This window comes from Nuphar pumila, chromosome 6, assembly GCF_984573655.1.
Source record: "Nuphar pumila chromosome 6, dmNupPumi1.hap1.1, whole genome shotgun sequence".
Taxonomy (NCBI): domain Eukaryota; kingdom Viridiplantae; phylum Streptophyta; class Magnoliopsida; order Nymphaeales; family Nymphaeaceae; genus Nuphar; species Nuphar pumila.
In genome coordinates this window covers 110,339,974-110,355,717 of record NC_143254.1, presented here as the reverse complement: position 1 = coordinate 110,355,717, position 15,744 = coordinate 110,339,974, and the positions used below count along the sequence as shown (strand labels likewise).

General features: G+C 36.0%; 1 protein-coding gene across 1 annotated transcript; it reads left to right on the top strand.

Moving 5' to 3' along the window:
* Positions 1–10,606: 10,606 nt before the first annotated feature.
* On the top strand, positions 10,607–15,455 carry LOC149835686 (zinc finger CCCH domain-containing protein 19-like). Its single transcript, XM_090010626.1, has 3 exons — positions 10,607–11,107; positions 12,535–12,645; positions 13,174–15,455. Exons 1-3 carry the CDS (start codon positions 10,997–10,999, stop codon positions 15,166–15,168), a joined length of 2,217 nt encoding a protein of 738 aa, XP_089866752.1. The 5' UTR covers positions 10,607–10,996; the 3' UTR covers positions 15,169–15,455.
* Positions 15,456–15,744: the final 289 nt, after the last annotated feature.

Genomic DNA, 15,744 nt, shown 5'->3' with positions numbered 1-15,744 from the left:
TGGTGTAGCGACGATCGTCTATCTATGGAGTCGTGCACATGAAGGAGTTGATTGGATGACACTTGGTTGGGATGAGTACGACTCAGTTTGGCTTGAGCTATGCTCGATTAAGCCGAGCTGCCCAATATGGCAGAGAGAGGCTATCGACTGAGTGGCACTCAGTTGAGTAGTCGCTCCAGCAAGTTGCAGGCAGTTACAACAATGATGGTGGTTGCAATAATAGAAAAAGAAGGAAGAAGAAAGAGACGACGACTAAGGCAGCCTGTAGTGGGGTGTTGTGTCAAGCAAATAGAGGAGGTGGGTGGTGTCTGCAAGTGACCAGAAGAGGAAGAAAACACTGCAGGGGAGAGGCGGGTGTCTACACTTTAGAACGAGAAGCAGAGGCGATGGGCGCATGGGGCTTTCGACTGGGTTTGTTGTCACGAGAAAAGCAGAGAGAAGGAAAATAAGAAGTGGGGAAGAGGTGGGGTGTTCTACAAAAAAAAAAAATACATAGGTGGTTGTTCGGGTGGCCTGGTGCTGGCAACTAAGAAGGCATCAATCGCTATTTGCCAAAAATTGTAAGAAGGTGATGATGGTGATTGGTGGTAGTGGTAAATGGCAGCAAGGAGAGGTGCCAAAATTGAAGGAGAAGATGAAGGTGGTGACCACCGCCACTTGAAAAAGAGAGAGACAGACAGAGAAAAGGAGACAAGCTGTAACACCCCAAATTTTGTATCCCGAAAACCATGATTTTTTTAAAATACTTTTAATAAAAACTGCAGCGAAAAAACTAAACATTTCAAAACTTGGCGTGTTACTTTTCAATTACATTCACATCCATACATGCCATAAATTAAAATCTAAACATTCATAAATCAAATAAATGTCCATACATCTCCAAAATATTAATAATAGTCCATTTAACAGTTTTAAATTGAATGATCAAGTCTGAAAACAGTTTTAAAAATTCTCACAGTCTAAAAACACTGAGAGGTTGGAAAAGGCTTGGCTCGGTCCCCGTCGTAACCTCCCACCATCACATATGAGTTCACTCGCTATCTGAAAATATTAAAATCAATAGGGTCAGACAAACATATCTAAGTAGGGTAGAGCTATTCAAAAAATATAAACTAGAACAAATAAACATGAATTACTTCAACATTTCATACATTCACAAGATAAAATACAACACGATTTTAAACATCAATTTTTAATATCATTCAAGCATGCATTTGTGAAATTAATTTTAATCAATGATCTACTCAAACATGAATAATTAAAAATGCATACACTTATCATTGCAGAAGTCAATTTTATGCATGAGTCATTTATTATCTTTAATTATATTTTCTTTCTTATATGATGCATGCCATGCCTATCTAATGCACAGTCATTGAAGTTAAAATTTTAGAACCCAGTGGGTACAAATACAGGCAGAAGTCCTGGGTCAGGGCTACAGTGCAGGCAATGTTTTCAATTAAAGGGTGGCTTTGGCCTGGTGGGGCACCATTCGCCAGTGCTGGGTGAGGGATTTCAAGAGCGAGAGAAGTTCCCACACTACCATTTAAATACATCAAACTTTACTCATTAGATTTTGTACCTCCACGCTGCAGTCTAATGTTGAGGGTTTCCCTATCTTCATAGTTGAGGATGATCAACTTTACTTGTTCAAATCAATACCCATGAAGCCAGACTAATACCACTTATCTTCTCTTAATAAGTATCAATCTTTTAATATTACATGTTGAATGTTACATATTTAACTTTTATTTGTTTATTTTACATGCAACATTTACATAACAGTCTCATTCAAAGAATTCGACCGCTTCAGAGCCTATGGATGCATATTTGAAACATTTAGTTCGATGTCATTGCATATGCTTCATTCTTTTCAAAATCACGAGTATTTGCATAAACAAGGCAATAAATTTTCTTAAACCACAAATACAACCATTCATTCACATCATTAATTTCATGTACGTGGCAGTCATATAAAAGAAATTACAACATGCTTAGTTCATTAAAAATTCACATTTAGCATTGGGCTCAATATAACTGCACATGCTTATTTTATCTCAAATTTTAATTCACATGTATTAAGGACACAATGAGGTTCTTTTGTAGCTAGAAGCATTTGACATTCTAATCTTTAACAACATGTACAAGTTAGTATTATATCAGCAAAAGACAACATGCAAAATCCCTTAACATTCACATCAATTCACATGACAAACACCTCAGTCTATTTATTCGTATAGAGGCCACAAGACATGCTTATGCCTTAGCACACCAATCAAGATGTGTCTCAGTAAAGGACACTTAAATTCTCTGCATAAAACTCATTTTTAATAGTCCGTAGAGAATTTTGTCATCTTTTCAATGCCATAAACCATTCATAAAAATTCATCCGGACAAGTGAGTTACGAATGTTTTGGTGTAGACCTATACTTTTATGTTCTAACTATCACAGAATAATGCTCAATCCATGAACAAAGCTTAAAATTTTACAGGTGTTGTGAAGTTTTGTTAGATTTTTAATGCAATAAACTGCTCATTAAAACTCCTCTAGATGAGAGAGATACGAGTGATTTACCGATCGGGTGTTAGGCCAAAAATATGTATTAACAGGTATATGCATTTGGGTGAGCCCAAAATAAGCCACCCGAATTCATATTTCTAAATTTTTTACATATACACATTACAAAAAACTACAAAAACATAACTACATTATTTTTAACTAAGATACAATGGACAAATCTCATTTTCATAGTTGTTAGGCTGAAAAATAGACCCGTCTCTCCGATGCTTATTTCCTCAGAAATAGTTTATATAAAATTTATGATAAAGTATATGAAGACACAAATTTTTTCATAACAAAAATAAGGAAAATCATGCTAATCATTCCAGTACATTCACATGATTATTAACTACTATTTCTAACTAAAATTTGCAGAAAAACAATTTGATATTATATGCAATTTCTTAAATTTATCCATTTTATTTTTGACAAAATCGGCAACATGCATACTTAATTCTTTTTCCATTTTTAATTCAATAATTTGGCCACTTGTGAAGGGTGAATCGATTTCTTCTAAGGGAAATCGAATTCATCACTTTTTTATTAAGTCCAATATAATTTTCTTACATAAATTCATCTTTTTGTTCTTTTAACAAAAGATTGAATCAGGTTCTCAAACCCGAATTTAGAGAAATACATTTTTAGAGGGGGGTTTCTTTCGAAAACCCTCTCCATCATATATTTTGACAACCCTAAACCAAACTCATGTGTGGGAGGCATGGTTTAGGGCCTGTACTTATAAAAAATCAGAATAACTCGTATCGAAAAGTTTTGATTTACATGTAGAGAATATAACCCCTACCTCTTTTGACAAAATTGGCTTCTTACGCTTGCGAATTTGAAGTTTGGAGACGAACCAGCCGTCCAACATGTGTGACGATCATGCCAACAGACTCCTTCCTTTCTTCACACGCATGTGGGTGTACTCCTTATTGGGCTCTGAGAGAATACACAAGGAATACATAGGAAAGAAGAGAAGGAAATAGGTAAAATAAAGGAGCAAGAAAAGAAGAGAAAGCAAAAGGGAGAAAAAAATTTGGTCGATTAGTGTCTCACCTATTAAATCAGAGTTGACTTTGATATTTCTCATTTCAAGGGCATCAAAATCGACTATCTACACGTCCAAATTGGTGTCGATTTGAGCATTTTATTATCGATCGAAGTTCATGCTTAATTGTAGGTCAGAAATTAACGTTTTTCAGCATTGACTAAATTTTCTTGCTAATTCGTGTACGTATAATTAAATCTAAGACCACCATGATGAACTACGTTTTGAGGGCTATCAAATTGACTATTTAAAAGTTGAATTCTATTGAGTTTTTGGGTCTGTAAGCCTCTCGGAAGGTTAACATGTCACTAGATCCCAAGTCAGGGTAAGAAGTTCTCACTTTTCTTTTATCGCTTAAGTAATTTTAAAATCTAATGAATTATGACTTATAATTTATTAACTCATTTTATTAATAAATAAAATTAATATATATTAACTTCTTATATTAGAGATGCAACTCTTGTATAAGACCATCTATAAATATAGGCTCTCATGAGGAGGATTAACAAGATTAGTTCTCTCTCCCTCTCCTATTCTCATTAAAATTATATATCTTCTTCTTCCTTAGAGATTTTCCCAGAAGCCATTGAAGCTACTTCAAGGTGTTAGGATGAGAGACAAAGGTCTTGGTGGTTCTGAAAACACATTTCAGGTAGGATTCAACCTACACGTAGCATAGATCGAATGCAAACATATAAATTGTATGTCTTGTCGATCGATTTTATGTGCTGATCCATAGTGGATCAAATCTGAAATAGGTTTGAAAAAAGTTTTGAAAGTGTTTTTAATTCAATATCATGCAATAAACAGATCTACAAAATCGTGATTGTATGGATTTATACCTTGAATGTTGTTCTTGCTCCTTTGATCTTGCATGAGATTGAATCTTGGTTATTCTGTCATTGTTTTTTTATCTTGACCTATTTAAAAAAAAAAAATTGATATCTCTATGAAAATAAAGTTTATATATAAAACTAAAAATATTGGAGTATTTTATACATCCAGGGCTTGAATTTAAAATCTTATTTTGCTTTGTGTGGATCTATTTGGAGGCCGAAACATCCATTGCAACAGAGAGCATGTTTTCTGCCATGTATGCAAGACTGTTCCGACCAATGCGTTTGGTGGTTCTAAAGACCCAACCAAAACTGACCAAAATAAATTAAGAAAAATCTGGGTAAAAGGTAACATGTATAAAATAAACTTTTAAAAAGGGTTTTGTTAAAAGATTTTTTTGTAGGTATGAAGAAATTCCCTAAACTAGGATGAATTTTTGTTGTTGACATGATGTGTCTTATATTTTTTCTAAATAGGGTTTAGTCCCAGAATTTTTCTGATTTTATTATAACGATTTTTTTGGTTCTATTTTTTGAACTATTTTTCGGAGACATGGGGGCTTTCCCAGTAAAATTAGGAGAGTGTAATTTGGTTCCTATGATTTTTGGTGGGTTTCCCAAGAACATATTTATAAGGATCCAAATTTATTATACATTATGTCATGTATGGGTGCTTAATTATATTTTACATTATGTAGCATGTATAAATAACATGTTATTGCATAAAGAAACCATATTTTAATGATTATTTAGGGTTTCTTATAATTCTTGCATAGATGAAAACATATTTAAGATATTTCTTGAAGGTTTTGTGATTCTTGGATGATATATGTTATTGTTTTAGCAAGATTAGCATGAATCTGATCAAATATGCATTATATGATGATGTAATAATGTTTAGAGCATAAAATATCATGATTTATTTTGATAGTTTAGATTCTAAAGCATGCATTATGATCATATGATGTCTCTTTATGACTGTAGATGATGTTTAAATACTGTTCAGGGGTCGATGCATGATAAAAACTTGATATTCTATTTTTATGCTTGAGTTTTCTTGTTTTTCTCATGATTTATATTGTATTTTTCATGTTGTCTTCATTTTCTTGACTGATCTATTATGGTAAAATAATTATACCTCTCAAATCGGATCACTAATGGTCAAACCCTTTCATGGAGACCTTTTAGACATCTGTGAGGTGTTTCAAAAAAATATTATACCTTATTAGTGTATAAAAGTGAGGGTTATGACGGTTGCAATCCAAGACGAAAAAAATTTCTTGCGTGCAGAGTGATTCTTGATAGTCAGTTTTGCAGAAAATCTAATAAATTAATGATTTTGAGTTAATGATTGATTTTTGGATATGTTATTCACGTCATATGAATAGATCTAAAAAAAATAAAAGAAAAATATATTTTATTTCTAAATCATGAAGGTTCACATAAATCGTGAAAGATTCAAGATTTTGCAGAAATCCTAGATTTGGAATTGTCTCAGGCAGGGTCCGATTCAGAAAACCTAGAAAATTAATATGATAGATTTTTTCAACAAACTCAAATGATTCTGAAAGCTAAGAAGCATATCTTTCACCAAAAAAATTGTGAGGACGAAATCCCTTTCGAATTGAGCCCGAGGACTGCTTGTTTGAGAAACAAGATTTTGGTAGGTTATGTTAAGAATAGAAAAATAATTTCGGGTCTGTGAATTTTCATGGACAAACAAAAATATTTTTTTAGATCTACCACTTGGAATTGAAAGCTAATATCCTCTGACATGATGGTGAATTTTTATAGAGTTATATCTATGTGTTTGGATAGTCTGTCAGACCTATGAACAACATACAAATTTTGATATTATACAGTTTTTTATTTTAGATAATATCTTAACTTGTAAAATTATGTTTTTAAAGTCATGTGTTTGATTTTGATATGAGATGTTAATCATGCATATGTTAATGTGAAATTTATCATGAATATGTTGTATATATGCATGTGAATTATTTGAGCATAAGGCATATGAGACTGCATATTAAACATGAGAATTAAGCATGATAATTAGACCAAAGGGTATGCATGATTATGCATGTGTTATTCTATAAAATTTATGGTTCATGCTAAATTGAAGTGAGTCTCATGCATCATGGAGTATGGTATGTGGTATGCGATATGTTGTAAATCATGTGAAGCATACATACATAGGGCTCAAATGCGAGTCGGGTTTGGTAGAACCAATGAGTTGCTTTTGAGTACCTGATTTGGCTTTTTTATACATGCTCATACACACACACTCTAACTAAAATCTTGGGTATTCTTTAAGTTGAGCACGTATCTTGAGATACACTTGGGTACTCTTTAATGTGAATATGTGGCTTGAGATACTCTTGGGTGCCTTTTAAGGTGAATACATACCTTGAGTTGGGTTCAAATGAGCTATGTTAGGACACCTTAGTGACTGTAGGATGTGTGGGTTTGTGCCTTGTGAGGTCGTGGCTTGTTGAGCTACCCTTAGTGGAGCTTGGGGCTATTGAGCCCGGTGCTGAGTGCACTTAGTGTTGTAGTTGGACACAATATAAATAATACCAAATAACTCATTTGTTTTAGTGGCCTACCTTGAAGAGGGTAGAAGGTACACTCGTCGACTGACATGTTTTGAAGGCATTGACACCTCTTGAGCACCTAGTCATCGGTATAGGTAGACAGTCAGGTTCTACAGAGTAGAAATTGATTCTCTAGACCATTGTAAGTTTCTCTCTTGGTTAAAGACCGTTTCAGTGGATGTTTGGCCTAACTCTTCAAATCGATGGGTTAATTAAAATACATAGCATAATAAATCTTCATCTGATTGCCAAGTTAAGATTAGGTTATGAATGTGTACCCTTCAGAAAAGAAAAACAATGCATTGGATTAGGTTTACCAGTGGTTAAATGATTCATTAAATATTGACATAAATTTCTATGCATGTCATGTGTAATTTCTAGTTTCTGCATAAGTTGATATATATGAATCTTTTTTATTGCTAATGATATAGTGCAAATACGTTACTGGATGACAAGATTGAATTATTTTGAAATCTTGTATGATTAAATTATTAGTGTTGTGATCTTTAAATGTGTTGAGTTTATATGTTATGACATGCTATGATTTGAGTGTATTGGGAAATATGTATGTTTTATGAATTTGTGTTTTTTTCATGCCTATGTGTAGGGTGTTTTTCTATCGGAGTTGTGGCTAATGCCCCTACATTTTAAATATTTCAGGTAATAAATAAGCTAGAAGGCGATGACAGGAGGCTCGAGGTGGTATCAAGAGGGTCACATTTCTTTAGGCTTGTTGGAGAGACTAAATGAATTTATTTACTTTATTATTTTTCTTTAGTCTTGTAAATTCTGATATTTAAAAGACTCATATTTAATTTATTGTAATTTAATTAATGTTTTGATTCAATTATTCTAGTTTTTCAAGTGTGTGTTGGTAATTGTAATCCGCCCAAGGTTTGAACCAAATAAAAAAAATAGTTTTCATTGTATTCTTAAAAATCGTGTAAAAGGATTTAAAAAAAAATCTCTAAAATTTTTTGTTTCAAAATTTGGAGCGTTATATTGGCTCATCCAATTTGGCAGAGGTAAACACCATACTAAAATGAATTGTTTAGATAATATTTTTTAAATTTTAAAAGTTGAAATTCCTTTTAAGGAAGAAGACAACTGTCGAATGGATTTCACAGTAAGTTCACAGATTTAATTATGCAAACTTTGTACTATATATGAAAATTTAGTTTGCAAAGTTTCTACAGGTTTGAATTAGAGAAAGTTTGAAAATATGGTCATGTGAACTTCATATTATATATGCAGATTTAATAGAATATTTGTGAAATTTCGACAAGTTTCAGTTATAGGAAGTTCATAGATATGGTTATGCAAACTTCTTGAGGTTCGCAAAAAAAATCATGTGAATATGCATTTTAGTGAAAGTTTGTGATGCACGAAGTGCATATCAATATATTATGTGAATTTGCTTGTGTGAAAGTTAAAATGGTCCTTTTAAAGTTGGATATTCTTGAATTTGGAAATTGAGTGGATTTTAAAATTGTAGGGCGTTTCAGAAAACACATCATTTTTGAACTGTGGGGTTAAGTTTGATCAAGAATGATTCCCTTGTTTTGGTTGGAACATGCACAAGTATCTCCAAGGATTTAAATCAGTAACTCTAAAAAAAAAGAAAAGAAAATGACATCTAAAATGAATAACCAACCAAAACTGAAGGGTTACCTAGCCCATTGAAAGTCAATATCGAGGGAATAATAGAGGATGAAAGGTGATGAACACCCTTAATGATCTGTCTGCAGGATTAGCAATACCTTGACAAGAAAAAAGAGAGAAAAAATTGCACTCTTAGCTTGTAGATGACCATGTCCCAGATAGACCAAGCTATAACCTCAAAGTTGGATTGGTCAATGCCTACATGAGATTTGCCATCTTAACAAAAGGGGTCTTTGTTTCGAACCACACAAGGGGCTTCCCCCAGATTGGCTACTCTTTCCCCAAGCAACACCCAAGAAAAGGCAAAAAATGACTGTATTGTATGACTAAAATGACGTGTTTTCTGAAATGCCCTACAATTTTAAAATCCACTCAATTTCCAAATTCAAGAATATCCTGCTTTGAAAGGACCATTTTAACTTTCACACTAGCAAGTTCACATAATATATTGATACGCACTTCGCGCATCACAAACTCTCACTAAAATGTAGATTCACATGATTTTTTTTGCGAACCTCAATAAGTTTGCATAACATATCTATGAACTTTTTACAACTGAAACTTGTCGAAATTTCACAAATATTCTATTAAATCTTCGCATGACCATATTTTCAATCTTTCTCTAACTCAAACCTGTAGAAACTTTGCAAACTAAATTTTCATATATAGTAAAAAGGTTGCATAATCAAATATGTGAACTTACCAAATTTAGTTAGAAAAGATGCAATATTATCATGCATTTGCTTATGGTGTTAATCAATCTTTTGATCTCAGCCTAAACCTAAAACATCTATGAAAAAACCATAATCTTCCGATACTCAATTCGAACTTCTGTTTCTTTTGTTCAATATAGTGAAGGGGTACTCCACAGATTGTTGAAAGAAAGGTCTAAACTCGTGTTTGAAGGGAGGAGGACATATAGACTACATCGTGTTAAATGTAAGAAAAAAACCAAATAAAGGGGTTCCGCCCCATTTGCTAGGTAGATGTCTTAACCCATATATATAGCTCATCCTCAGCTCGAGCTTTTCATGAGCTCAAGCTCGGTTCTGCTCAGATAAAAAAATAAGCCAAACTTAAACACCCTCTGTTCGAATGACTAGTTTACCAACCCTGGAGGCAGCAATGAAAATTATTGGTTGCCATGTTGAGAGTGCTTGAAAGTAAATACATGGTGAACATGTGCGTTATTCAAGATAGTGGTTCTTGAGCTTCCAAGTTCTAACCCCCGTAGTGCTGGTTAACTATCTCAACTTGGTTATAAAACAATATATATATATATATATATATATATATATATATATATATAGTGGCGTAGCTAGGATTCATGTGGGGGGGGGGGGGCAAACAGGGGTGTAAGAAAAAAAAACTGATAGTTGGGGTTCGGGGGCAGCGCCCCCGGTTTTTTTTTTTTGAGATAAAATAAAAAATGGCTACAATTATTAATAAAAATCTATTTCATATGGACAAATCAAACTATTTGCTGCAGTCAGGGCTGGGCTAGGACTGCGCTAAAAAAGTGGATAAAAATCTATTTCATATGGAATCAGGACTGGGCTTTTACAGACAAAAAAATTAACTGTTTCGGGAGGCACCCCCTAGCTCCGCCTATATATATATAACAGAGATTGTTCTGTAAAGAGAATGATAGAAATGTTAAAAGAAAAAGCGGATGGACTTTTTATTAATAAAATACAGATGAATTTAATTGAACAAGAACTGGGTGAGCTCCTCGTTGGGCAGAAAGGTTTTACCAACCGAATGCTTGCCAATGTACAGTATGTGACGGGGTTTCTTTGGCCTTGCCAAAAGGAAAACGAGATTAATGTATACAAGTACAAAATAAGGTAAGAGAGAGGAGTGGTATAATATATAAGCTAAGTAAATGCAGATATATTGAAATGAGCAGGGTTGTTAGAACACGCGTACACAATCAGAGAGAGAGAGAGAGCAATGAAAAAACAGACTGGTAGGTTTTGAGCTTCGAGTTCCCTTCCTGAAATTTAAAATGAAACAAATCGAGCCTTTAAGTCGATGAGCTCTGCATCGCATCGTTCCTCCCGGTTCTGAATCCCCCACTTCCCCACCTCATAACCGCCGTCCGATCTGCTCCAGATGGGTGTCAATCCCACTTGGCTTGGGCGATCCCTTTGCCCTACTACCCACCTCCCCAATCCCCCTCAATTCCTCATATTGATGTGAATTTTCGCCTCCAAACACCCCAGCAGAGAGAGAGAGAGAGAGAGAGAGAGAGAGAGAGAGAGAGAGAGAGAGAGAGAGAGAGAGTCCAACCATGGTTGGGGATTCTCGTGATTCGAACCCACAATCTAGCTTGGAGGAGGAAGCCAAGAAGGGAAGCACGGATTGCGTCTACTTCCTTGCATCTCCTCTGACATGCATCAAGGTTCCGATTTACTATTCGTTTTGCTCCTCTCTCTCTCTCTCTCTGGTTTCAAAGATACCCTTTTGCTTGTTTGCTGTATTGGTGTGAGTATTGCTGGATATCTATCTTATCTTGGTTATCCTTGAACCCCTTTTGATTATTTGTTGTGTGGATGTGGGTGTTGCTAGAATTTTTTTTTCTGTTGCCTTGTTACTAATTTTACATTGGGAACAATGGTTGTCTTTTATCTTCCTGTCTGGTGTCCGGTTTTGCTGAGAAACCTGAGGTACAGTGCTATGGAATAGATCCCTTCCTAGATGCCCTCTTCATAAGAAGGGCTCTTGTGAGTTGTTTGTTGAAGGTTTATGTTAATTGCTTTTGTTGGTATTCAAGATTTTTGTGACCCATGTGATCCTTTGCCATGGTTGGTTGGGTTGAAGCTTTTGAAGCATCATCAGTGGGCCTTGCCCCCCTGTTCATGGGGTAGGTTTCGGGAGTCCTGTTTTGGTCGAAGTTTCTGTATGAGAAAGAATGTTTGATACATTAGTTGCTTAAGTCCCAAGATGGCAATGCGTTGATGGTCTCCTAATTTCCTAAATAATTTTGAGTGTTTTGGGTGTGAAGTCTCTCTGAACGGATAGGACCTCATGGATATCTCTTATGCAACAACACTTTTTCTTTAGGTGACAATTTAGCTCCTTACATAGTTTTGTCTGTTTCATCCAATGCTTTCTATATGGCTGGGGAATAATCATTTATGTTTGTTTTGATGCACCCATTGCAACAGAAAAGTGATCAACCTATCCTAGGTTATTGCCCTTATGGGAGCTTTCATAACTAATTCATACTATGGGAATGACAAGCTTTTCAATCCTGTTTTGTTTCATGTTGATCTCAATGTGTTCTTTATATACCTAGTTTAATGACTCGTGAGATAGGATCGTTAATCCTTGTGACTGCAAGGTAGTACTGCCTGTGTCAATTTTACCACCAGGTTTATCTAAAGCTCCTTTTGGGAAAATTTTCTGCAAAAGATTGTTCTTGCCTTCATTATCACCTTTTTTTTGTGTGAAATGTTGGGTTATTCGTATGATATTTTGCTTAATGGTCTCCAGCAACTTCTTGGACGTTTTTGTTGGAAAGGCATGGGAGTAGGGGCTTTTTATCAGGGCCTCTTTCTTTGGAAGAATACTACTTTTCTTTATGTTTGGAAAAATCTCTCTTCATATTAGTTACTTAAAAAGGTTACAAGCAGACGCTGCACTGCTTTTTCTGATAACTGATTAAACTTAAGATCAGGTAAATGACTAATTTCCTCACATTCAGCAATATCAGAATCTATATAGCATTTTTCTACTTATCCAATTGATTATTTTAATTTTTGACTTGTTTGAGATATTTGCCGCAACGTGCACTAGAAATGCCTCTAAGATGACTTTTTTTCTCAGGGAGCTGATTGTGAATTTCGTCATAGTGAAAGTGCGAGAGTTAACCCAAGGGATTGCTGGTTTTGGCTGAACGGCAACTGTTTGAATCCAAAATGTGCTTTTAGGCATCCAGTAAGAACCTATTTGCATCTTCTGCTATGTTAATTTTTGTCCATATTCTACTGTCATTATTGCATTTCCTCTTACCATCTTGCATGGTCAAGAAAATAGGCACTAGGTTGTCCTTATGACCTTATGGTCTCTGCTGTTCTTGTTCCAGTGCATTTCTGAACTTCATTACACGTTCTTTTGAAAATTCGATATTATTGTTGTTAGACTTGGAGCCGAGGCACTTGGTCCTGGTTGACCTTTCTCTTGCCCGAGTTAGGTTAGTTGACTTGTGTGTCAAATGCTTGGAAGTAATAACGGAGATTGTTTGATCCTAGGCTTGAACTCAATCCTGGTCTGGTCAGCAAAACTTGAAAAATGCACCACTGTATGCTTTGGTTCTGTATTTTGCAACTAAATGCTTGAATTATGATCATATTAGTAAAGGGAGTTCTCATATTTGAATAAGTATCTACTTGTTGCCTTGCTGTTACTTTCTGTACCTGTTTTTTATTCTGTGTTTATTGATTGGTCTGTCTGCCTTTTGTCCAGCCACTTGATGGATTTCGTGGAATTTCGGTAACACCCCCTTCGGATGTATCTCAACCCTCTTTACCAACTGCAGCACAAGCACAATTTCCTCCAAACGCATCTGGTCCTTACCACCCTGCTTCTTACACTTCTAACAGACAAAAAGCCCCTTGCTATTATTTCCAGAAAGGGATTTGTTTGAAGGGTGATAAATGCCCTTTTACGCATGGTTTACAGCCTACATGTGATTCTGCTTTGCTGCAGACAGCAAAAACTGTTCATGCTTCAGATTCTCAATCCATTAAGAAAACCATGAATGGAACTGAAAATTCAATTCTGCAACAGAACCCTCCTCAAGTCAATGTGCATCCAGTGGAGGTACCTCCAGTAGTAAAAGTTAATACAAAAACTGGACCTCCACCTTCTGTTGGGACCACAGCTAAAAAAAATCACACACCCATTAACAAGGTTGATGAGTTCATGAGGCCCGCACAAGCTACTATGTTGGTCCCTAGTGGAAATGCCTTAAGTAGGTCTCAAATCCACCAATCGCAGTCACAAGATGACCGGTTTCAAAATGGTAAGGATGTTGATGAGTGCTTAGGTGAATCTTCTCCTGGCTTTGATGTTCTTGTAGATGATGATGTGGAAAAAGAAGAGTACTTTGATGTAGATGTGGAAAGAGCCCCAGGTCATGGTGTTGAGCATTTGAATTCCCTGAGGGAGTTTGATTACATTGGGTCCAGCATGGATCCTCTTGGTGAGTTGGACGCTGAGCACGAGTTAGGTTCTTATGATGTATATGGGCGGAAACAAGATCAGTTTGGATGGGAGAAAAACCGTGCTTCCATGGAGCAGATTCTAGAGAAACCATCCTTGGAAGAAAGAAAACTGATGTTGAGAGAAGAAAGGCATGATTTGTCAGATGGGCAGGATTTGCGTCATCGTCTCTCAAAGCGAAGAAGGGTTAATGGATCAGGAGCCACTGCCAGTTCAAATCATCATGGAGATTTACACAGGAGGAATGATAAGTTCGTGGAGGACCGATATCGCAGGCATTCTCGTCAGGAACAGTTGAAGCATCCTAGCATTGAAATCTCCATAAGTAAGCGCCTTCATGGCAGAATAAAATTCCCAGGAAGTCACTCACCAGACATGTCTTCTGAACCATATTTGGATATGGAGACTCACCGGAGAAGAATGAGGGGAACTTCATCTTCAACCAAGCCTGGAACATATCAGGTAAGACACACTGACAGGGTAAAAGGAAGGCTGAATGAGGGTGTCGCTTTTGAGGTAAAAGGTTTCGGATCAACTGCTAGTAGAAGCGAGGATAGGAAGATTCAACCTTTGAATTTTGCTGGGCCAAAGAGCCTTGCAGAGCTCAAGAGTGCAAAGATTTTTGAAACTCATGATGAATGGAATTCCGCTTCAGCGAATAGACAAGCACTGAAGAGTCAAGTTGTCCATGGGAAAGAAGAGAGGAACATGGGGCTGAGAAAGTGTTCAAGCCAGGACTTGAGTGCTTCACTGTTATTTGAAGGCCCAAAACCTCTTAGTGAGATCCTCAAGAGAAAGGGAGAAATGGGTTCTGGAAACAGCATTGACTCAAAGAACGAAGATGAAGGGACACAAACGGAGAAACCGTATGGGAACTCTAATGTTACAGATTTGCAGACCCCCATGGTTCAGCTTTCAGAGCTCCACAAAGAAGCTAAGAGTATCCATAGTCCCCCCAATGTAAATCAAGGGACATTGGATTCAACAGATGAAGTCCATTCATTTCAAAATGTTGAATTGCCTGCAGAAAACGACTATAATGCCCAGGAAGAAGATGGATCGATATTGGAGTCTGATGACCAACTTGTGGAAAATCTGGATAATAACAGAGAATCAGAAGATGTGGGGATTGAAGGAAGAATCTGGGGAGTTGAAGAAAACCCAGATGCAGAAGATGAATACTTGGATGATGATGGGGATGACTTTGCAAGAAAGTTGGGTGTAATGTTTTCCTAAGTTGATCATTTAGGCAAAGTTGGACGAGTCTGGGGCTGTTATTCATTTGTTGGAAGTTTACCTGAATGTTTCTGCATGTCTCCTGTAAGAAAGCAAGAGTTTGTAGGAGAAGAGGTCTTTCTTGTATGTTTAACTGCTTGGGAGCTTACAGCCACCTGAAAGACCAGCAGAAGTTGCTTCAATTGCTTAACAGTTTTAGCCTGTTTCCTTTGGATTTTGTATTGTATTACATTGGTGGAGCTGATATCCAACCATCATATATGCATCATAAATCAAGATATTGTTTGGGTTATTATGTGTCAGACTGATTCCCGTCTCTCTCTCTCTCTCTCTCTCTCTCTCTTGGCAGTTATTCAAATTCCAGTTTCTTCGTACTAAAGAAGAGTATAAGACTTCTCCCTACCTTTTTTTTAAAAAAGGCAAGTTGGGGTTCGGCAGACCCTACCGGATTTCATTGATGATGGAAATTACATTGTTCGAGGATCATCTCTCATGGGGATCCAGGGGGGGGTGATCTTTCCATGATTTGATCAACTCCCTTTAGCAAAATGAGCTAATTATTTAGATACAAGATTT